Source organism: Anguilla anguilla, chromosome 11 (genome assembly GCF_013347855.1).
Source record: "Anguilla anguilla isolate fAngAng1 chromosome 11, fAngAng1.pri, whole genome shotgun sequence".
Classification (NCBI taxonomy): domain Eukaryota; kingdom Metazoa; phylum Chordata; class Actinopteri; order Anguilliformes; family Anguillidae; genus Anguilla; species Anguilla anguilla.
Window position 1 is genome coordinate 27,533,223 of NC_049211.1, and position 24,634 is coordinate 27,557,856.

The 24,634-nt window shown below is 48.4% G+C and overlaps 1 protein-coding gene across 2 annotated transcripts in view; it reads right to left on the reverse strand.

Moving 5' to 3' along the window:
- Positions 1 to 503: 503 nt before the first annotated feature.
- Positions 504 to 24,634, reverse strand: part of LOC118208312 (vitamin D3 receptor A) — a 47,696-nt gene continuing 23,565 nt past the window's right edge. The window contains exons 1-9 of one of the 2 annotated variants that reach the window (XM_035382868.1): positions 23,071 to 23,089; positions 14,000 to 14,147; positions 11,789 to 11,919; positions 9,535 to 9,719; positions 8,728 to 8,827; positions 8,162 to 8,345; positions 6,662 to 6,813; positions 6,252 to 6,368; positions 504 to 2,032 (exon numbers count right to left, since the gene is read on the reverse strand). In XM_035382868.1, coding sequence (XP_035238759.1) covers positions 1,779 to 2,032; positions 6,252 to 6,368; positions 6,662 to 6,813; positions 8,162 to 8,345; positions 8,728 to 8,827; positions 9,535 to 9,719; positions 11,789 to 11,919; positions 14,000 to 14,145 — 1,269 coding nt within the window. In that variant the 5' untranslated portion in view covers positions 14,146 to 14,147; positions 23,071 to 23,089 and the 3' untranslated portion in view covers positions 504 to 1,778. Of the gene's footprint in view, positions 2,033 to 6,251; positions 6,369 to 6,661; positions 6,814 to 8,161; positions 8,346 to 8,727; positions 8,828 to 9,534; positions 9,720 to 11,788; positions 11,920 to 13,999; positions 14,148 to 23,070; positions 23,090 to 24,634 lie in introns of those variants that run through there. The other variant, XM_035382867.1, reaches the window with a different exon arrangement.

Consider the following 24,634-nt stretch of genomic DNA (forward strand, 5'->3'; position numbering starts at 1 on the left):
TTCCCCGGCCGCTTTGGAACCGGCGGCCGCTTCAAAGCTCCGAGGCGAGCTCGCGGCTTCCGTTCCGCGGCGCTGGCGGGCGCTCACGGGCGCTGGCGGGCGCTGACAGGCGCTCACGGGCGCTCACGGGCGCTGGCGGGCGCGTAGAGGAACGCAGAACATGGCTGTTTTGGTGGCTAGTACAGTTTAGTCAGGGTGGACGCACCGTCGGGCTACAACGGAGCGCTCTGTGATTTTTATATACATGGGATGGTATGGCTTACCGTAGAGAGCAGCATTAGGTTTAGTCTGAATTTCTTCCATTTTCCCACAACAAACAACAGCAAAAAGTTTAAAACACGTAAAAATTAATGTTCTAACACACCCCATTGCTCATCTTAAAACTGACCAAACCTTTTTCCAAATAATGTATTCACACTGAAAAGGAATACATGAGCTTGCCAAAGCATAGTGTTACTTTAAGAGTGAAAAAATAAAACATCAAAAAAAGAAAATAGTCAGTATAATATTTGCATATATTTTGAGAGTATCTTCAATGGTTTATCTTAGTTTCACCTACGTATTTTGCCCTACGTATGTACACAACTAATACTGCGGTATTTACAGATTCAAACCAACAGGGGGCAGCACCACCCAACAAACCACAGAAAGATGCTGGCTTTATTTTCAGTGATGTGACACTACAGGACCTGTGGCACAGAATCAGATCTGAATGCGGTGTGGAGGGGTGGGAGGAGGAGAAGGTTGTTGTGAAAGGTCTAAAGAACAGCGAGAACCATCAGCTGGTCTTTGAACACCTGTTGCTCTCGAAAAACACATTCGGGGGGACTTGGATCGAGTTACTCAGATGTGTCTGCGGTTACGCAGCGCCAATTGAATAAACAGCATGTAGCCCAAAGGGCGGCTGAGCTAGCAGCGCAGGGCTGGCCCTGCATACTCTCATCTGCCACGAATCCCTGAACGACGACACAGCGAATGCGTGCCGTGGCTCCTCCCACCGAGGGGAGCCCTCGACGGCCCGGCCGAGCCCCCTCCACACCTGTCAGAGGTCCTCCGACGGGACGGGCCCTCGCCTCCCCTGGGCCAGGAGAAATCGACAAGGACCCTCCAATCGCATCGCTCCCGGCCCCAGGGTCCGCGGGAGGGATCCCGATTGGCTGGCACTGGTCACCTGTCTCTCTGCCAGGCTGTTTGAATGAAGGCGAGGGCGTATCCCGCGGGGACGGTGCGCCTCGTACGAGATTCCGAATCCTCCTCGCTCACCCTGAACTGCACGCCCAGTGGTCATTAAATATCCTCATATACAAACCTCGAAAACAGGCCTCACTTTCTCATTACAGCCAGCAGTGTGTGTGTGTGTGTGTTTGTGTGTGTGTGTGTTCCTGCGAGTACGCATGTGTGTGTGTGTGTGTACACTCTTGGCTACGGTTCAAAACCCTTCTAGAACAGACAGACAGACACACACACACACACACACGCGCACACAGTGTTTTTCAAAGCCATCCTGTGAAAAACACAGCATCAATCCTCCACTGATTTTCAATATAAACTATGCTTTCCTTAAATATAGATAATTATATATATATTTATATATGTATACATAAAATCTCTCAGGATTCCCTTTTCTCTACTCGCGGGGGGAACTCCCCACTTACTGCGGCCTCAGCCGACGCCCCACCCCCCGACCACCAGTAACCCCGCCCCTCCCCTCCCCACCCCGCGGTCCTGGCGCCTCCCCTCTGTCCCACCTCCGAGCGAGCCGGGTGGGGGAGGGGGTGCTACGAAGCCTCGCTGCCGAACACCTCCAGGACGAGGGGCGTGAGCTGCATGCTGTGCTCGGGCTGGAAGGACAGCGAGCGGTACTGCTTGGAGTGCTCCTCGTTCAGGCTCCGCAGGTCCGCCAGCTTCTGGATCATCTTGGCGTAGAGCAGCCGCCCGCCCGGGTGGTTCACCCGGATGTAGGCCTGCAGCACCTCCGACAGCCGGTCCTGCAGAGACTCCACGCGGGCGTGGTCCTGCACCCCCGGCCGATCTGCGGGGATGGGGTGGTATAGTCAATGACAGGGCAAGGGTTCTGGGAGTACAACCAATGAGGGAGCAGGGTCATGGGAACACAAGCAATAGGGATGGGGGGGGGGGGCTGTGGATGCGTAAGAAATAATGGGGCCGGTCTTGGAGTAGAACAACAAATAAAGGGGAAGGTCCTAAAGTGACATAATAAATGAGGGGGCAGGTCCAGGAGTTGCATAACAAATGAGGGGGCAGGTCCAGGAGTTGCATAACAAATGAGGGGGCAGGTCTAGGAGTCACATAATAAATGAGGGGGCAGGTCTAGGAGTCACATAATAAATGAGGGGGCAGGTCTAGGAGTATCATCATAAATGAGCTCAAATGAAACCAGATGCATCAGGGTTCTAAACAGATCACATAAAAACAAAGGCCATTCATAATGGAGGGCAAAGGTACGTGGTCCAAAACAAGCTCAGTGTGGCCTGCTTCTGCAATTCCAAATATTTTGTGAGAAAAATGTAAAGCAAAAAACCTAACACTGTGTCAACAGACCCAAATTTTCCAGGCAAAGAATTTGTTTGTCAGATTATAACCCAAATAAAGCCTTAGATCAGGGGTGCCCAATATGTGAATTGCGATCTACCAGCCGATTGCAGAGGTCATGTCGGTAGATTGCGCGTCAGAGTAAAATTCTGAATTCTTCCCGTTTTCATCCGTCTTACCCACAGCTTGTGCCTGACAGGTACACGTGACTGACATGAAATTACATTAAGCAAGCTCAGTCATGATATAGACACGATTGCACACTCAATATTTTGTGGTACGGTTACGTAAATGACCAGTATTACATGACAGTAATACTTTGCCAATGCATTTTATGCGAGGCAGAACAGCTGTAGTGGTCACACAATATATCAGGTCTATTTTAGGCAGGGAATTTCACTTTCAATATTCAGTGGATAATGGTGTAAATCTGAAGCTGGGATTTTGACCAGATACGACACTGATCCATTGATTTCACTTTCATGCCAAGACAGGTTTCTGTACAATTCGGCTTATAATTTTCACCTGATGGCAATGAACTTTGCCAATGCATTTTATACAGACAGGGCAGTCATGGTGGTTAATTTCACTTTCAATATCCAGTGGATAATGGTGTTTTAAATCTAATGCTGGAGTATTTCTTAGTCCTAATATGATAACTGGGCTAACAATTGTACTTTTCTACACGTACAATTCTACTTTATTTTAGAAATAGTACACACACAGTAGGCTACTGGAAAATATAGTTCAGCTAGTAGCTGTGCCCAACACTATATATATAGAACACTACAACGCTTCTTAAAAAAATGTTGGATAGTGGTTGCACACAATATTAAGACTCAAACACAAAATCATTGTATTTACTTCATAAAAAATGTTAATTTACTTATTAAAATTATAGACGCAATTAAGTAGCCTACATGTGACGTCTTTATCAGTTTTACACAGCCTATTTGATAATAACTGCGTGCAACTACAGTCCACCTATTTATTTTTTTGAGTGTAGATATGGCATACTGTAGACAAAAGCTACATTCACTTTGCTATTGATCTATGCTAGTTTAGTTAGCAAGCTATGGGTTTGTAATGTCCGCCAATGTAGTGGCAGGCAGATCACATTGTGCTGGCCACCGGATAAGTAGATCACGAGCCAAAAAAGTCAACAGTCAAGCCAACAAGACAGATTTAGAACATGAATTATGTAACACTCAGCAAAATTAAAATTTAACTGCCTTTTACCCTTTGAACACACACCAGTTAATCTAAACAAATAGGTCAAAGGTTACACAGAACAGTTGTTGTTTGCAGCGTATCTTCGAAAGTGACAACTCATCAGTTTGACGCCAAGTCTTCGAACGGTGCTTTCAAAACAAATGCTCCTGCTGCTAACCACATATTCTTGGCCGTTGGCAGAAGGTTTTTTAAGGTTTTATAAGAAATGGTTTCGACAACCTCGAAGAACAACCGCTCACAATCGTGGCATTATGAAAACCAAACTTCAGCTTTCCTCTTCTCACTCTCACAACCACAACCACTTCCAACTACAAATACCAGAACGAGAGGGGACCAGGCAGTCACAGCTGGGCCTCCAAATTCGTAACAATCTACCATATTTTATCAGGGCCTCAAATTTGGTTTTCTCTGATTTAAAATGTTTTAATTTTTTTTTTTACTTGCTTTCAAATTTAAACAATATTATATATGTATTACTATTCAGTGTTTATTGTATTACCCATTGTTTTATTTGTTTCGTGTGTCCATACTCTCCCTATGTTCTGTGCCCTATGCACTATGAAGGAACTGTGTTCAGTATTATTGTTATTATCATCATAATCATGCAGGTTTCCACAGCCCTCTCCTGCATTAATTGCTGAAAGCTTACATAAGTCACTCGCATAAGGCTGGACGGATGACGCGTTTCATTTCCTGGCTCCAGACGAAAGCGTTTTCATTGTGACTGAGGACAGTGGCTAAGATTACCGACATGCTTCTCTCAGCATCGCATGCCCCCGATAGCACTGCTGGAGACATGGGCGTGCTCATGAAAGCAGCGACAGTGGGGTTTAGAGCATTAGTGTTCTGCAGTCTTTCTGCAGCATAACTGTTCTCAGTTGCGGATCAGACCTCATTATAGACCTGTAACCCACAGGTTAACCACTTCTAGTCCAATGGAGAGAGATAATGATTATGGTTTCTATGGCCTGCTTGCAGAGAGTGAATGTGGGGGGAGGGGAGATCTATGAGTGACAGTCTGTTTGAGTTCTACCAGACAAGTCGCTGTTCAGCCAAAAAATATCATAGCAACTTATACAAGGACTGCGAACCATATCCAAATATCATCCATAGTTAATTTAGTGTGTATTGGATGTGAGGGTACATCTGTAATAATGACTTGATCATTGCTATTTTGAGGTGGTGCTGTAGTACCACATTAGGTGGTAGGTACACGAAATGCGATACACATGATCTACATTTTCAATTTCTATATTACCAAAATTTTAACGGTGGCTGGATTTAAAGGAGGAGTGGTCAAATATCTTTTCTACAATTTTTACATATTCGTATTTCACTACCAGTAAGAATCTTGGTAGGGGGATGTACTTCTCCGGACAGTTTAAAGGAATCTTTCAGAGAGCTCCTGTCAAATGTTGCACAATTAGGCTTTATGGATCAAATGCAAAATAGTATTTTGCAAAAATCGCTCCCTGCAAGCCATATTGCCCTATAACACTGTGAGCTTGTGCGTGCTCATACACAATGTGGGTTTCTATAATTCCCTGGATTACTGTTAAAAACCAACCAATCTAAATTTGTGGCTATAAGCATAATTTTATGTGTGGTCCACCATTAAATTTTAATTGTCATCCTACTGCCATCTTTGAACACTGCACTATAACAGTGGGGAGCATGGGGATGTTCGTCCACACTATGGCTATATCCATTTTCCCCTGAAGTGCCACTGCAATCTGCATAAATTGGTGACCAAACGCATATTTTGGGCGTGGCCAGCAATTTTTGTTTATATTACAGTCCTGTGGCCATTTTTGGACATATCAAAATTTCCTTCACAATTTAACACACGAACACGCGGTAGATCATGCACAGCGAATCTGGTGAGAATCGGACAAATGCAGAAGTACAAAAAAGCCTGCTTTGCAAAAAAAATGCAAAATGGCAACAAAAAAAAATCTAACAGAGCAAACTGTATGGATTCTATGAGCAAATATGTTCAGGATGAGGAGATACACATGTGGAACAAATCTGGTGCGTGTAAGTGAAATTGGACGGCCTTAATACTTTTCAATGTATTTTGCAGGTGGCGCTATAGAGCCACCTAGAGTGCCAGCTGCATGCGTGTCATGCATAATGCATTGGCAGTCAGACTAGACATGCCTGCCAAATTTCATAGGTTTTTGAGAATGTGAAAGGGGTGAAATATAGCAAAAGGCAGAAGAAAAATAATAATATTCCTAAAGAACAAGGGTCCCACGTACCCTTTGTGCTTGGCCCCCTAATAATAATAGTAATAATAATAATAATAATGCATTTATCCCTTCATCACACTGTGGCATGCCTTCGAAAAGTGCTGTCCAATAGGGGAAGTGGTCAGTAATGCGATGTCACAAGCAACACCCTCAAGCGGACAAAAACCCACTCGGACACGCCCCCCGGACACGCCCCCTCGGCGCAGGCCGTACCGGGAGACAGGAGGCAGATGGCCATGAGCAGGACGTGCTCCTCTTCATGCAGGTTGAGCTTCTTCAGCCCCACCTGGAACTTCACCAGCGGCTCCAGGAGGTCCAGGGTGTGTCCGGCTGCAGGGAGGGCGGGGGGAGGAGTCACACTGCTCCTATCTTTCTGCCCATTCAAGCCATCATGTTATCATGCATCTATGCTTGGCTCTTTGTGATATTTATCAAATGTATCCTTCATCATTACCCGCATTGCATTTATGCTCTCATTTCTGCCATCCTTATTACCTGCTTGAAGCAATGCATTGTGCATTATGCGTGTGTATAGTCAGACAGAGAGAGAGAGGCATAGTGTGTGTGTGTTTTGTGTGTTTGTGCAGGCAGGTGTGTATGTGTATAGTGTTTTGCGTGTATACCTTTGGTGACGTCATTGACGCAGTACTTGAAGTCAGGGCCTCCACAGGTCCAGGACATGTCCTCCAAGTTGAAGGACTGGTTGGAGCGCAGCATGATGATCTCGATGGCGCTGGACTTGAGCAGGGCAATCTGGTCATCCGCGGTCAGGTCCCTGCCCGCCAAACACAAAGACCAGTCGCTACACGGCCACCTCACACGGCACCCTGACAAAGCCCTCAGAGCCAACCACTTCGCACCGAGCTTCCAGCAAACGGCACCCTGGGAGCCGATCGATCGACGTCGCCCTGAGCCGCCAACATTCGCAGGGCGGGGACTGGGAGTCCTGCGTTTGTGAAGGCAGACGGACGAGAAGATACGATCGCAGCTCACGTCCGAGTCAAAACAAGGGCTAGCGGTTTGGCCTGCGCGGCGCGCTCCTCCTCATGAAGATGCAGGAGGACGGCTTTAACGAGCGGTCATCTGCATCGCAGCCCGGGCCGGCCGCGCGCCCCTCAGACTAAACAAGGAGCGGGGGGGGGGCGGGGGATCGAGAGCACGGCGGGCCGTTTTGGGCAGGGGTGCGAGGTTTGCGCGCGAGCACGCGGGCGGACGGGCGGGACACAGCCGGAGGCGCAGAGACCTGCGTCAGCGCCCCGGCTGTCCCCCCCCCCTCTTTCGCTGGAAAGGAGAGGAACGGGATGTACAGCCATATTAGCGGGCGCCGGGTTGCCGAGGCAACGGCCCCTCCGCAGTACACACAATGCTCCCATTGAAGGTGAGTCGATCAGGTGACGCGCGGCGTCCTATTTTCAGCTCTCCGCTTACGGCCGCGGGCCGCGCTGGCTGGCGGGAATTCTGCCCCCGCGGAACCGTTTACAAGAGAGCTCCCGGACTCTCGCCAGGCGAGGGGGCTCGCTTTACACCCAGTTTTTGGAGTCGCCTCGTTTCAAGTTCTCAAGAGCCCTTCAGAGCCAGACTAGAATAGGGTGAAACGGCACCCCCCCCCCCCCCCGCCCCCGCCCCCCCTCGTTCTCACTCTCTCCAGACTCAAAAATGTTCGCAATTTCAGTGCGGTGAAGGTTCACGCAAACAACGGAGGAAACCGGCGGGATTTTTCTAGAAGGCTGTGCTTTTGGCAGCGCGGCTCTGCCGCAGACGCAGAGGTCCCCGTAGTGCTGCACCCAGCGCTGGCCGCCGGACGACTGACGGATCATAATAAGCTCGCGTTTTGGCAGAGCAGCAGACTGCGTAAGTGCACTCCGACATCAATTACAGGCAACAGGCAGGGTTCGCAGCAATGTTTATTCATTGCTTACCCAGAATTCCGTTCGGCCGCACCAGCTGGATGTTCCATTGTAAATATGTTAAAATCTCGATTGCAGCTGTAATGAGAGACACGGTGTGCACTCAGGAGCACACGGCATGGAAAATGACCCTTGACCCTCTCCCAGACACAAGCACACGAACATGCGCACAAACAAGTCGCGCGCGCACACGCACTGGCGCACTCACGCACGCACCTGAACCCGGGGATCATCTTGGCAAAGCCGATGACTTTCTGTATGCTGTAGCTGACGAGGTCGGCCAAGTGAGGCAGCATGGACAGGCTGGGGCTGTCTGGCTCGCTGGATTTGGGGCTGGCTGCGCTGTCCTGGTACATCATCAGGAGACTGCTGAAGTTCATCAGCTTCATATCCACTGACTCTGCAGGTGGAAATAGGCCGTTAGCTCCGCCCAGCACAGGGAGAGAGGCAGTTAGCTCCGCCCAGCACAGGGAGAGAGGCAGTTAGCTCCGCCCAGCACAGGGAGAGAGGCAGTTAGCTCCGCCCAGCACAGGGAGAGAGGCAGTTAGCTCCGCCCAGCACAGGGAGAGAGGCAGTTAGCTCCGCCCAGCACAGGGAGAGAGGCAGTTAGCTCCGCCCAGCACAGGGAGAGAGGCAGTTAGCACCGCCCAGCACAGGGAGAGAGGCAGTTAGCTCCGCCCAGCACAGGGAGAGTGGCCGTTAGCTCCGCCCAGCACATGGAGAGAGAGAAGCTGTTATCTCCACCCCACAGAAGGGAGGGGAGGTATGCTGCAGTGGCTCACCTGGGGAGTGGCTGAAGGAGTCTGAAGAGAAGTCGGACAGAGAGTGGAGGGAGGCGGCACGACTGGCACTGCGTGTCACAGGACCTTCCCTCACTGGAGGCTGCACAAGCACATGTGAACACCCACACACATACAAACACAAAAGAGCAAAAGCATTGGTAAGTGTGGTGATTTGGTGGTGGTAGAGATGAGTGTGGTGATTTGGCGGTGGTAGAGATGAGTGTGGTGATTTGGCGGTGGTAGAGATGAGTGTGGTGATTTGGCGGTGGTAGAGATGAATGTGGTGATTTGGGGAAGTGGTAGAGATGAGTGTGGTGATTTGGTGGTGGTAGAGATGAGTGTGGTGATTTGGGGAAGTGGTAGAGATGAGTGTGGTGATTTGGTGGTGGTAGAGATGAGTGTGGTGATTTGGGGAAGTGGTAGAGATGAGTGTGGTGATTTGGCGGTGGTAGAGATGAGTGTGGTGATTTGGCGGTGGTAGAGATGAATGTGGTGATTTGGGGAAGTGGTAGAGATGAGTGTGGTGATTTGGTGGTGGTAGAGATGAGTGTGGTGATTTGGTGGTGGTAGAGATGAGTGTGGTGATTTGGGGAAGTGGTAGAGATGAGTGTGGTGATTTGGCGGTGGTAGAGATGAGTGTGGTGATTTGGGGAAGTGGTAGAGATGAGTGTGGTGATTTGGCGGTGGTAGAGATGAGTGTGGTGATTTGGAGAAGTGGTAGAGATGAATGTGGTGATTTGGGGAAGTGGTAGAGATGAGTGATGTGAGGTGATATGGCAGTGCTAAGGTGTGGGGGCGAGGCCTAACCCGGAAGCGTTGGAAGTCAGAGTAGGAGTCATCGTAGGTCTTGTGGTGCGCCTCCACCAGCGAGGCGATGACCTGGGTCTGCTCCTCGTTCAGGCGTGGCTTCAGCGCCTCCCGCGCCGCCTCCTCCTCCTTTCGCTTCAGAATCAGATCCTTCTTCCTCTGCACCTCCTCGTCCGTCAGAATGACTGACACACAGACAGACCCGCTGTTATTACCCCAACCGATGTCTATATCACTGCTGCCGTTTCGCCTCATTAACTTCAACACCTTCTATTATTAGCATCACTATTTGCATGAGCAACTGCTTAAGCACTGTGGCTCGTTAGCAAGCTGTCAATGAAAACAGGATCATTTAAAAGGTCATGTCATGGAAAGGATATGCATGTGTCAAAAGAAAAACATTCATTTTTTTGGGTTGACTATCCCTTTAAATGTTTAGTTGCTTGGTTATAAAATGATCTTTCCAAGCCATAGTTTTGGAACGCATTGTAAAATGTGTGTTATGCCATTACCGAAATGCCACAGCCATTATATGCCATTATATTGTATTGAAATTTGAAAATGAGGGAGTAAATGGACTGCATAGCATAACCCATCAAAGAAGAAAATAAGTCTACAAAGTTTCAGACGTCTTAAACCGAACCATTTGTGGAAAACACATTAGTACTTCACAATACATCGATATCATCCTTTTCCACATCTGTCTGGAACCTTATATTTTTTGCATTAAGCCCACTCACTCTCCACACACATCAGAGTAGTATCAGAATTTATTACAAAATGGACTTGACCGTCCTGGTTACCGTGACCCCCATACCCTGAGCTCCTCCTGTGGAGACCTGTTTCTCCCAAGGTTTCTTCCTGTCTGTCACCCTAAGGAAATTTTCCTTGCCACTGTCACCCTAGGCCTTTATTTGTGTGGGTTTTAGGCTGGTGTACGCTGAGTTCGGCGTCAAACGTATCGTAAAAAGGGCCATATGAATACATTTTGATTTGATTTGCTGGAAAGTGTTCAGTTGGATGCAGGAACCTCACCAGCAGATAACGGACCTTTTGACGGTGGCTTGCTACATCCAGCCCAAGGCCTGCGCGGGGCTTGCTTTACTTACAGAAGCTGCGGCAGCTTTCAGGAGTCAGAACAGCAGAGGGAGGCACAGGCTATCCCAGCGTTTGGAGAAATGAGATCACGAGCAAGCTTGCGGACGGGAATAGGCCACCGTGCCCATCTCGGCGCCGAATTTCACCGACATACCGAAAGGGGCTTCCAGCACCTCGTCTAGCCCAAATCTCTGCACCGGAGCTCTGCTCTGTGTAACAGCAGACCGCTGAGTGTCAGCCTAAGTCACTGCCTCTGAACAGGGGCCCGCCGAACGCACAGCTAGGCGTCAGATGGTGCGAGTTCAACTGTGAGACGAAGTGCGAGTCTGCGAATCGGCACTCCCCCCGCACATCTGCAGGTGGTTTCGCCGCCGATCTCTTGGAGCGCGCTCAAACGGCAGCGGACAATGTGCCCGACTCCCAAAGCTGTTTGAAGCGGCGGGGAGGGGGGGGGTTCAGGGCACACGCCCACGCCTTTGATCACCCGGAAAAGCGAAAACAAAGGGGACCTTAAAGAAAAGGACGGCCCGGCCGCGTTTGTGTTTCCAGAGACTTCCCTTCGGTTGTGACCATTTATTTATCTTTCCTTTTTTGTCTCTTTATGTTTCGTGCCGCCGGCGCACGATGCGAGGGAAATTCCAGGACTCCTGAAGCCTCACCTTCGCCTTTACATAATCCTCAAACTGCCAGCGCAGCGTTCCGAGCTCCCCGATTGGTGGCTCGCTGGCCAATCAGAGACTGGTAACAGGGCCAAGCCCCCTCAGTGACTGCCAAGCCACTTCCTTGTTTCCTCCCGAAGCACAAACAATCGCCCCGCGCGCTGACCCAGCGGCTTCACATGTTTGCCTCCCTGGACACAAAGAGGCCATTTTGATGCGTTTTTTTCTCCCTTGTGGATCTCATTAAAAGCTATCACACTGCTTCATCCCTCCGTCTCTCTCTTGAATGAAATACGGGTCAGGCAAAACCTCTGTATAAAAAGACTACAGAAAGAGTCATTGTTAGGCTCTCTCTCTGTCATTCTCCCGCTCTCTCTCCTTCCCTCCCGCTCTGCATCCTTCAGCATAGCTGTGCCCGGCTTGTTTATCGCCCTGCTCATTGTTCTGTGCGTGCGTGTGTGTGTGTGTGTGTGTGCAGAGGGCGTGGGGGGACTCACACTCTTTCATCATGCCAATATCCACACAGCGTTTCAGCCTGCAGGCCTGGCAGTGGCGCCGGTTGTCCTTGGTGATAGTACAGCTGCCATTGAACGGGCAAGTGAAGCTCGCCTTCCTCTTCATACTGCGTCTGAGGGGGAGGCGGCAGACAGAAGCACAGGAGTCACACACACACACACGCATCTGCACAATTTATGAGGATGGGCTCACATGCGCGCCAACATTCATTAATTTATGAGGACATACACATTCGCAAACATTATGAGGACATACACACGCACACACACATTATTTGTGAGGACGTATATACACACACGTAGCCATGATATACAGATTGACAAACATTAAGGGGGTATTTTGGGACAGTGGAGACAGTCTGAGACAGGCTGCATATCACACTGCGGGTCACTCAGTCAGCCAGCAGCCAGGTGGAGATGGGCCAGGCCAGGCAGGGCAGAAAGGGACAGGAGAATAAATATAACTTTCAATTACAGACGGCTTCTAATGAAGCCAAGGCCTTACACACACACACAAACGGAGCTAACACAACCGAAGGTTACACAAACAGAGCAGTAGAACAGTACAAACACCCAGTCCTACCCCCCTTCCCCACCCAGTCCTAACAAAGAAACAAACACTTCATCCGCCATCACGGCCACAGCAGCTGACACCAAGTGCCCTTCACACACAGGCCTTGCGCATGCACACACACACACACTCACGCACGCACACAGCATACACATGGAAACACAAACACACTCTCACACAAATACACACAGGCATGCGCCCAAAACGTACGCACACAAACAGAAATAAACGCAGATGGGGTTATCCGAGGCCTGTAGGACACTGCACCAGTAAACAGGGCACACAGGAAAGGCACACCACACGGCTGTGGCACAAAGTTGACTAGTGAGAGGGAGTCAGAATGTGATAAAAACTGGCCTGGCCTGTTCTCAATTCACCTCCTCTTTTTCATATCTCCATATGCCCACACCAGCAGGTACAGGTCAGACAGATGCATCCACACCCAACTGGCTAAAGAATCTTGTTTACCCAATCAGGTAAGTACCCTTGTAGGCCTGGCTGAAGAAGCTTGTTTACCCCCCGAGGTAAGTAGCCCTGTCGGCTTGGCCAACGAAGCTTATTTACCCCCCCCCTCCAGGTAAGTACCCCTGTAGGCTTGGCTGAAGAGGCTTGTTGACCCCCCCAGGTAAGTACACCTGTAGGCTTGGCTGAAGAAGCTTGGTTACTCCTCTCAGGTAAGTACACCTGTAGGCTTGGCTGAAGAAGCTTGGTTACACCCCCCCCCCCCCCCCAGGTAAGTACCCATGTAGGCTTAGCCGAAGAGGCTTGTTTACCCCCCCAGGTAAGTACCCCTGTAGGCTTGGCTGAATAAGCTTGATTACTCCTCTCAGGTAAGTAGCCCTGTAGGCTTGGCTGAATAAGCTTGATTACTCCTCTCAGGTAAGTACCCCTGTAGGCTTGACTGAAGAAGCTTGTTTACTCCTCTCAGTGAAGTACCCCCTGCAAGCTTGTTTAAGAAGCTTGTTTACCCCTCCCCCCACCCCAGGTAAGTACCCCTGTAGGCTTGTCTGAAGAAGCTTGTTTACCCCCACAAGGAAAGTACCACCGTAGGCTTGGCCAATGAAGCTTGTTTACCCCCCAGGTAAGTACCCCTGTAGGCTTGGCTTAAGAAGCTTGCTTACTCCTCTTAGGTAAGTAGTCCTGTAAGCTTAGCCAAAGAAACTTGTTTACACCCTCAGGTAAGTACCCCTGTAGGCTTGGCTGAAGAAGTTTAGTAAGTACCCCTGTAGGCTTGGCTGAATAAACTTGGTAAGTACCCCTGTAGGCTTGGCTGAAGAAGCTTGGTAAGTACCCCTGTAAGCTTGGCTGAAGAAGCTTGGTAAGTACCCCTGTAGGCTTGGCTGAAGAAGCTTGGTAAGTACCCCTGTAAGCTTGGCTGAATAAACTTGGTAAGTACCCCTGTAGGCTTGGCTGAATAAACTTGGTAAGTACCCCTGTAGGCTTGGCTGAAGAAGCTTGGTAAGTACCCCTGTAGGCTTGGCTGAAGAAGCTTGGTAAGTACCCCTGTAGGCTTGGCTGAAGAAGCTTGGTAAGTACCCCTGTAGGCTTGGCTGAAGAAGCTTGGTAAGTACCCCTGTAGGCTTGGCTGAAGAAGCGTGTTTACCCCCTCAGGTAAGGCTCACCTGAAGAAGCCCTTGCAGCCCTCGCAGGTCATGGCGTTGAAGTGGAATCCCGTGGCTTTGTCGCCGCAAACGCCGCAGATGCGGGGCACATTGCGGTCGAACTCATCCGGGACCGAAGCGGAGGTGCTCACTGCCATGGGGTCCATCACTGCGAGAGAGAGGGAGACAGAGAGGACGAGTGAGAGGAGGGACCCGTCAGCCGCGTGCCTCACTGGTCACCGAGCCCGCTGTGCAGCCAGCCTGCAGGTTCCACCTCCACAGGACCCTATGAGCAAGGCTCTGTATGGAGCTGTGCTTCTGAAAGCACTCTACACCTCACCTTCAGCACACCAGCCAAAGAAAAGCGTATAGAAAAAAAAAACATTTACTTGTATAAACTGCTCCAGGGGACAGACACACAGTTATTGCAAACCCAGTAGGTCAATATATACAATAATGAAACAACACAGTTATGTTATGAAAGAAGTGTATAGCACGATATAAATGTGTCTAGAAATACATAGCAATCTACATACAATTTACAGGTACCGGCCATTTTATTTTCAGTTTAAATAAAAATAATGTGAAATAGGATAAAAACCATGGAGCTGTACGCTCCATCTTGTCACTTCTGATTGCACAAATGTGATGAGTGCTTTTACAGAGTGCTAAAAGCAGTCCATGCCCTCTCGCTGAATCAGATTTTAACCTTACCGCTGTCACATTTTGTCGTGGTACCCTGTGAAATTTTCTCTTTGCCAAGGCCGAAATGGCCTAAAAATAGTGGCCTGTCATACACTACGAGCCTGACACCGGAGGCCAGTTTCCCCCCCAGCCCTCAGAACGCGCTCCCAAACAGACTGAAGCGGCGTGGCGCTGCGGTCCCTATCCCGGGACTCTGAGCCGGGGCGGGTCAGAGCCCTGTTCCATTCGACCTGCGCTTGCCCTCGGGCGGGACGCGCAGAACAGCGTGTACCGAAACATTCGGCCGTCTGCCAAACAAACAGCAACTCCCAGCATGCCTTGCCTTCCAATGGACATGATTCACGAGTGGGGAGGAAGTCAGGTGACGGGGCTGCAGAGCGACACGACACAGGCCCGTGGGGGTGCGGGGTGTAATCTGCGGCTAATATTCACCAAAAAAAAGAAAAGAAACCCCACCTGCACAGTTGAAAGTGTGTCGCCGTGCAGTGACCTGAATAACACAGAGCCTGGTAATAGTGTCATATATCATGCAGGGGAAATAAACAGCATGGAACAGCACAGGATCACAGCTGCACGCTGAAGAACACAAACATCCTTTTCATTAGGAGTGATTATTACTCTGTTTTTCACCTAAACAGAAAAGGATGAACGGAGGGGAGGGGGCGGTCGTGTTCCAGGAAGTGAGTGGATTGTTTTTCTAGCCAGCAGTGGCAGAGAGAGAGAGAGAGAGAGATAGAGAGGGAGAGGGCGAGAGAGAGAGAGATAAAGAGAGAGAGAGAGAGAGGTGTCAATATACCGGGTATTCGAGCAGCCGTACCAGGAACGCGTGTTCCAGCAGGGCCTAATGCAGCGGCTGAAGCTGTAATTGCTTGGGAGTGGGGGCACCAGCAGGGCTCTCGTCCAGGATGATTAACCCACTGCATGCGCCCCGCCGTCCCATGTGCCTCAGCGCCGGGGCGCGTGTTCCTCCAGCACACCGTCTCCCTTCTCAGAAACTGCGCGTGGGTGTCATAATTTAGCTCATTCCACACCTCACCCAAACTATTCAAAGGGTCTCCACCCCCCCACCCCCTCCCTCTCACCATGGTTACGCAAGCGGAGAGAACAGAGGTTTTCACATCCTGCTGTTTTTCTACCTATGAGATAGACAAAAAAAAAAAAAAGTCTTCTTTTTTTCTAAATTTTGTGACCAACTCTGTATTTTATTTTATCGTTTGTCAACCGCCGATTCTCCAGAAGTTTTGGACGTCTGACCTGCGTGTTCTTTCACGTCTCTGAACTCTGAAATTTCAGGAAAGTGCAGACGTGCTCTGCACTTCAAATGTGAGCGGAGGGGGCGGAGGAATCAGGGGTGTGTCACAGCCTGCGGGGCCAATCCACACACAGCAACAGTGCCAAAACAGATAGCAGAGCAAGAGGTCCTTCCACACACAGCAACAGTGCCTAAACAGAAACCAGAACACGAGGCCCATCCACACACTGAAACAGTACCTAAACAAATACCAGACCATGAGGTCCATCCACACACTGAAACAGTACCTAAACAAATACCAGACCATGAGGTCCATCCACACACTGAAACAGTACCTAAACAGAAACCAAAACACAAGGCCCATCCACACACTGAAACAGTACCTAAACAAATACCAGACCATGAGGTCCATCCACACACTGAAACAGTACCTAAACAGAAACCAGAGCATGAGACTCTTCCACGGTCTGCAACAGTGCCTTAACAGGATGAGCCAATCAGCAGCCTTGCCCATTCCTGCCTCCAACACGTTGACCAAAAGTTTCTTCAAGGCGACAGCGAGCCTGCCGTCAGTGAGACTATCCCAGCCACAGTAGACTCAACACGCTGCGAGAGCCTGAAGTTCGAGCTTGGCGGACAGACGGACCGCGGGAGCAATCCCACACGGCTGCGCTCGGTTCGAGGCATCTGAAGCTCCCCGATGCGCCGACCGTCCGATTCAAACAATCCCGGTCGCCGGAAAACCCCAGATCGCGGCTCTGTCTGAAATTTAAGCGTGCGGTGTGAGCGTCCTGCTACATGGAAAGCCATTGCCAGCATGATGTGAGCTTAGGCACGTGTCCATGAAATCATAAACAAAGCAGTTATCACCCATTACGATCCAGGTCGCTGCCACAAATACTACCGTTCACCACTGGATATTAGCCACGCAGTTACTGGTTTTAAGTCGTGGCCTCAGCGATTTGCCAGCAACAGCGTCACGATAACCGCGACTGTGACGAATGGCGGTTCAAATGCAATCCAAACAATGTGGCAAGAGATGAGAGAACAGTGGAAGTTTGAGTAGTCTTGGGCTGCGGTCCAAACCACACGCGTACACACACAGCCAAGTGACACCCAGTGAACAATGTATATGTTGTGCCGAACGCCGATCTGAGATCTTGTAACAGAAAGTGTCTGAGCGCTGCCATTTAACCCTTGATTAGTGTTTCAATTTAGCAAGCGCAACATATTAGCAAAGAAATGTTGCCACGTTTTCCAAAATTAACTCAAAACCCCTTCGCCCGCCCCCGCAATGGAAAGCAAGATATTTACATGCGATGAAAAGGGTGTTAAACTAGGCCAACATTAAATCTCTCTCAAACGCTCGGCGCACTAATGGACAATATAACCAATCTACCGTTTTGCTTACTGGCAGCGGTAACAAGAGAAGCAAAGATTTTATGTTTCAATAAACGAGCAGGCATTCACCCAAATGTGTGCCGCTCGCCCGTTTGGCGGCGGGGCTGGACTTTGTGCCCGTCGGCGCTCTGACAGGGGGATGAATAGGCAGCCGTGTGGCCGGCTGGCTCGCAGAGCGGAATAAAGCAGCCGGTGGGTCGCCGCTGGTACCGGGGCCCGAAATCCCTTTAGAGGCCCTTTCACTAACCGGGGAAAAGCAGCCGCCTAATCCTGCCAGGCCTGGCGCTGCGGGCTGCCTGTGGTGGGGGGGCGGGGGGCGGGGGGGGCATCTGGCCACCAGCAGCGCCTAACACGTCTCCTCACCAGTACCTGCCCATCCCCACGTTCTCGTGGGGCGTGCCCCTCACCCGATTCCTGGGATTGGTCAGCTTCTGGGACCTTGCCATTCTCATACCCTGGGGTTGGCCACCCCTAGCCCTCCTGTGGTCAGTGGTAAAGTCCAGCAGAAAGGGGTCAATGACAGCAAGTGTAGGCTATATTCGGCTGGGCTATCGGCTCGGGGCTTATGAATGATTAGCCAACCTCCCCATATTATTGATAAATATGTCCCGGGCATGACAAAACCATTTCACCTTTGGCTTAATTCACTTAATCGGGTCTGTCTATCCACATGCCGGTGTGCCCCATCTGTCATTCCAAAAGGGGCTCCATGCCATTGGCTGAACCCAACCTCTCTCTGTCATGTCTTTTTTTAAATCCGATATAAGTTATTTTCCGTAACAACTTTGTTTCCAGAGGTGTGTCCCCAACTAAAATGACAGAAAAGTTGTTTAAATTAATACCTTCCCTGCTGAACAGGTTTGAGGCCATCGCCCCAAAACCTAGTTGTTCAATTAATAGTTCATGGTCCTACTGAGCAAAGATTTACTTTATTTCCCAGTTGTTTCATGCACACGACTGAATTGAGGTTCATTTCTGTCGTCTGTAAAGGCAGAATCAATAAAGATACAAATCCGGACAATTTAGGAATCAATAAAAGCCCCCGCCAGACCGCACTGGCAGCAAGGAGGGGGAAGGGGAATGAAGCGGCAGCACGTCCGCGGACTGCAGCGCTTCCCAAACCCGATACGCGGCGTGAGGCAGCGTGGGGCGGGCCGCGGCCGAATGCCACGGAGCCTCGCGGCTCCCAAAATATTCACCAGGGACCGGTTTCTGCCGGCGGTCAAAATGGAGAGTACGGAATGCAAGGTCCAGACGGCGGCTCGGTCCGGGGGCGAAGCTTCCCTCCGGCAGGGTCCGGAGCCCTCCGCTGGGGGAACGGGCCGAGATGTGAACTTTGAGCGGCGCTTCACCTCGGCACGGAGTCTCCAGCAACATCAGAGCGCATAGTCTGTTAATCATTACCGCGCGGCCACAGAGCATTTTTGGGGTCCGCCAGCATCGGAAACTCGCCCATCTGGACGCGCCGGGGCTTGATAAACAATCGATTCATCACCTCCTTGTGATCACAAAAACGGATACGCAACAAGCACCGAAGAAATTTGTAAAATCATGGGATTTTGCCCTGTCCTTCAGGTTGGAAAAAACTCAATTGAAGGGCAATGAAACATTCTATTTCCAAAAATCCAAACTCTCATGGGCCTCAGACGTCATGTCGTCATTCCCTTTGAGCTTGTAAACATTTTGATACTCAAAAAATTGACCGCCTATGGGAGAAATGAATGGCGTTTTCCTAACTCCTTCAGAATAATTTATGACATGTGGACGTTTGTTTGTATTTGAAAAAAAGAATGCTTTTCTCCTTTTTTGTTGTAACTTTTTAAAATTCTGTGTAATTTTTAAAAACAAACTGCTAACAGTGAAGTGGTTAGCGACGCAGCGTACACTGTTGTCATTGTTGCTGTTCAAATGAGTAATTTCCTTAAGTTGTTTCAGTACTTTCTTTGCTGGCTAACGGTAGCTTTGACCAGCTTGAAAAGCCGCCAGGCCACGTGTGACGTCAATAGCATTTGCAGCAGCGTTAGCTTGCTGTTAGCAAAATAATTATATCGGTTGGAATGTGGCATCGGATTTCAGCGGACCCAGTGGCATTTTATCAGTGTCCTGATTAAAAACGTCCAAGTTTTAAACGCCAGTTTAAATCACAGACTGTGAAAGGGACAGCTATGTGAAACTCCCATTCATTTTCTCCTTAGAGAAATTACCCTCTGATCCAGAAATCCATATATGGGTACAGGTTTTTCCTCTGCATTACGTCAGACTTCTGTGGCCCATTATTCCAACATTACCAAGGATCCCTTAGGCTTGCAACATTCCATCAATAATAACAGTAGGACCCCGACAGCACCGAAAGGAGAGCTTGGACGAAGTATTCCATTATTTACAGTTGAGGCCAAAAGTTTACATTCACCTAGGCCAAAGATATTCAAACTCAGTTTTTCACCGACTCCGCACATTTCATGGTATCATACATTTCTTTTGGCAAGTCAATTAGGGCATCTACTTTGTTCACATCAGAGGCTGCCACTTTACTCACTGTCTGCTATATTGCAAATTCCCTAATTGCCGTTTCCACCCTCTCCCCCACGCTGCCGGCGGGGCTCTTGCCCCAACCCTCGAGAGTGCTTCGAGAGTCGTCTGGTCTCCCCCACCTCTGCGGTCCAGCCCCTCCTTCGTCATTGCCTCCACCCTGCCCACATCTGCCGCCACCTGCTGTTCCCCATCACCGCCACCCGGCCCCACCCATCATCTGAGCCACATCACATATCATATCTTGTGCATAAACTGGCTGACATGCTGGTTACCAGTCGGCACCCTGAGCCGACCAGAGGAGGATGGGTTACCCCCTTGAGCCTGGTTCCTTCCAAGGTTTCTCCCCATGTGCCACAGGGAGTTTTTCCTTGCTACTGTTGCCTTAGGCTTGCTCCTATGGGGGTTTAGGCTAGGGTTGTCTGTAAAGCGTATTGTGACAACTGTTGTAAAATACGCTGTACAAATAAAATTTGATTTGATTTGATTTGAGGTCATTTTAAAACAATCAATTAGAGACAGATTTATTTCAGCTTCAATTTACTGTATTAGAATTCCAGTAGGTCAAAAGTGTACAAATACCATGTTGATTGTCTCTTTAAACAGTCTGGAAGATTCCAGAAATTGATGTAATCACTTTTTATAAGCTTCTGATTGGCCAATTGTCATAATTAGGAGTTCATTGGGAGTTAACTGGCACCTGTGGCTGTATTTAAGGGCCTACCTTTAGAGCCACTACCTTTTCGCCCTTGATACCATGGGAAAATCCAAGCAACTCAGCCAAGACCTCAGAAAAAAAAAATGTGGACCTCCACAAGTCCATTTCCTCCTTAGGAGCAATTTCCCTAAAACTGAAGGCAGCACGATCATCTGTACAAACAATTGTATGCAAATATAAAAATCTTGGGACCACACAGACACTGCATCATTCAGGAAGGTGGCACAAATTAACTCCCAGGGCTGAATGAACTTTGGTCCGAAAGGTTCAACTGAACCCCAAGACAACAACAAAGGAACTGGTGAATAGGGACTGGTGCACTTCAGAAAATAGATGACATCATGAGAAGGAGGATTATCTAGAAATACTGAAGCAACACCTCAAGACATCAGCTAGAAAGTTAAAACTTGGTTGCAACTGGGTCTTCTAGCAGGACAACGATCCTAATCATACCTCCAAAGTTGTAACAAAATGGCTTAAAGACAACTAAGTGAAAGTATTAGAGTGGCCATCACAAAGCCCTGACTTGAATCCCATAGAAAATTTGTGGACTGAATTGAAAAAGCATGTCCGAGCAAGGTGGCCCACAAACCTGACTGAGTTACACCAGTTCTGTCAGGAGGAATGGGCAAAAACGTTCGGCAAAGTATTGTGAGAAGCTTGTGGAAGGCTACCCCAAGCATTTGACTCAAGTTAAGAAATTAAAAGGCAATACCACCAAATACTACCAAAGCGTATGTAAACTTCTGACCCACTGAAAATCTGATATAGCAGCCTACATAAAAGCTGAAATAAATCTGTCTCTTAGCTATTATTTTGAAATGACATCTTATGGTAATAAAGTAGATACCCTAATTAACTTAACACAGGAAATGTATTGTAACATGAAATGTGTGGAGTTGTGAAAAATTGAGTTTGAATGTCTTTAGCCTAGGTGTATGTAAACTTTTGGCTTGAACTGTAGACTTGTCGGGTTCTGGAACATTGGTCTGCAAATAAGTTAACAATGGCTCTTCTTTGACTTTACATTCTCATTTCGGCCAAGTTCAAAGTCAGAATTATAACTGATAGCCAGGTCAATATTTTCATTGGAAACGTGATAAATCCCACTTTATAACTATCCCACAAGACTGAAATTATTGACCAGTGATTTACAGGCCTACTGAAGACTCACATTTCAGGCTCAAATCTTATTAATAATTGGATTCATGCAACAAAATGTAAGTAGCAAATAACAATGGCAAAAACCTATGATGCAATTTACAATAATGGTACATTTACTGTATGTACAGACAACATGGGATCAATAGCGTTGAGTGACATAAAAGGTATGACAGAAAGTTTCAGTGATTCTGGCCACTCTTTAAGTCTGAACATTTAATTGAAGACTGATAACATTAAAAATAATTATTATGAGCCATTAGCTTGTGCTGTTACAGGTTTCTTCATCATACAGCCTCATAATTTCAGAATTTCAATCGATAAAGGCTACTGTCCACAATACTGAGCAAGTTCTAAAGCTCCATTTTCCGATCTCTACTAATATAACGACACAAAAGCCTGGCACGAACAGATAGGTGCTTTATAGCATTTAACTGAGAAAAGAAGGCTAGTCCACCCAATGTACAGCCTGCTGTAATAAAACAAACATGCAAAAATGTCTTGGAAGGAATTTTCCACCCGTAAAGAGTAGCCTAATCTGCTGTTGTAAACAGCATGCAATTGGTTAGTTTTCACCTCCTCATTCAGGAGTGATGGACTGATGGTTACGCAATGGCAACAGAGGCTTCTTCATAAGCAGTCGACTTTGGCCACTGCGAGAAAACAACCCTTCCCTCTGAGGCCGATCTGTCAAGTGGCACCTTTTAACTGCCCACGCAGGCCATTGGAGGAGCTGCAGCTTGCGGTCGGTGAGGTAGTTCTCACACTGAGGGTCTCTCTCTCCTGTGACGTTTTCCAATTCCTGCAAAACTTTCCTGCTCTTACAGAACCTGTGACATCAAGTCCTTCCTCTTCTGTCCATTACGGGCACGAGGGCATTTTTAACATGTGCATATCGTTTCTCCTTTTACGTAACAGTTACCATTACAAATCTGTTTATTAGGGGGAGACTCTGTTAATACAGAAGCATTGACATGCATGTATCAGAAGGGAAAAAAAACAAACAAGTAATATAATCGCGCTGTAATACATAAAAAACACGTTGAGGGCCTTCTGCTGTTCTGCCGTGATTAAAAACATGTGAACTCCGCGTGTCCTCCTCCTGTTTCCGTCCTGCAGATAATGCCCTTAAAAGCATTCAGCAGAATGAGGGACTCTGGTTTCATCCGTTTTTGGAAAGACCAAAGGTGACCGCGGTGCGTCGTGATTAAAGGCCGGCGTCCCGGCCTGTGGGCGCACACACCCGACAAACTCCGGCGGCAGGAGAGCTCTCGCGCGTCCGACCATTAAGGAATCTGGGCCTTACAGAAATAAAGCAACACTAACCTGAACGGTGCCTACAGTGGGCCCTCCAACCAATCAGTATCCATTATCTGGCACGCCACAGGGACAGAAATAAAGACCACTTCCTGAAGCAATGTGCAGCATCTAGCTCAGTTTCCCCCTTTCCCTGTTCCTCTTTGGCCATTTATCTCCTTCCCTCTCTCTCTCCCGCTCTGTTTCTCAAGTTGAGGTCAGACCCTGGCAATAGCGGATGAGTGTTAGAGTGTATTTGCTCAGCAATGCGATAGGCAAGAGATGACTGCCGTTAATGTTTAACCTAATGTTTAATGGGGTCGCAGGGCCAAACTCCAAAGACTCTGGGCAACTGCAGTCAAGAGAGTAGCTGCAGCAGCCCCCAGCTTCACAGCGCACGAGCCTACCCCCACACCACCCACACACCTACACCCACCCCCATCCGCACCTACACTATTTACACCTACACCCACCCCCATCCGCACCTACACTACTTACACCTACACCCACCCCCATCCGCACCTACACTACTTACACCTACACCCACACCAGAATCCTTCAACCCCAAAGTGCGTTATCGACTCACAAAAAGCAAGTCTGAGCAGCGATATCACAAATGTAGGTAACGTTTCAGTCCTCCAAGTACTAGGTACTAGGTAAAATGGCGCACAATCAGGTAATTACCACCGGTAAAAAAAACAGGTAAATATTAAGACACTAAAACAGAAATACTAAGAAAAACACTTCCTCTACTGCCTACCAATTCAAGTGACTGCCAAGTAGTTATCAAAGGTTTAGGATGGTTGCAGCCTACAGAGTTTAATTGTGTGCTGGAGTCACTTGATTTTACCAGCAATAGAGGAGGTGTTTTGGTTTTAGTTTCTTTACCTTTTTTTTAACCAGTGGTAATTACCCAATTATGTGCTATTCCTACTACCTGTACATACATACCCGGAATGAAGGAAGCATTACTAAAAAGTTTTTGCGGTCTTAGTTTACAGACTATGAATAATGTCATGTATATGAGCTGCACAAGATTTCAAATTTCACAGTACACCTCGATATGACATCACCAGATGGCCCCTGCATGTCATTCCAAACCACCGACCACATGAAGCAACTCCATGGTTTCAATTACATCAACTTCATGGTTTCATTCATGGAAACACTGTTTAATTCAGGGAATTAACTGGTTAAACTGTCAAGCTTCTCAGAAGGGATGCAGCCAATAGCAAATCGCTGATATCCGATTAACATTCTCCCGGAAAAGTAAAGGTTTGCTCAGGATCTTAAAAAAGAAATGGTAGTTTGAATAAACTCACACTACACCCAGGTGAGCAAGAAGATTTAATGACTTTTGTTGACTTGGCTTTGATCCCTTATGAAAGAGATTGGCTGTAAACTGGAATTGCCCACATGACATAAGAACGTTCTGGCAAGCGGATATGTACAGCTTTATGATTAACAGAACAGAATGTCAAAACACAGCCTGACCAAACAGACAACAAAACACAAGCAATGTGGAAAAATAAAATACTCTGCAGTGGCATGCCTCTCATAAACGCCTGCCGCAATGCTAAACAAACTTCGTTTC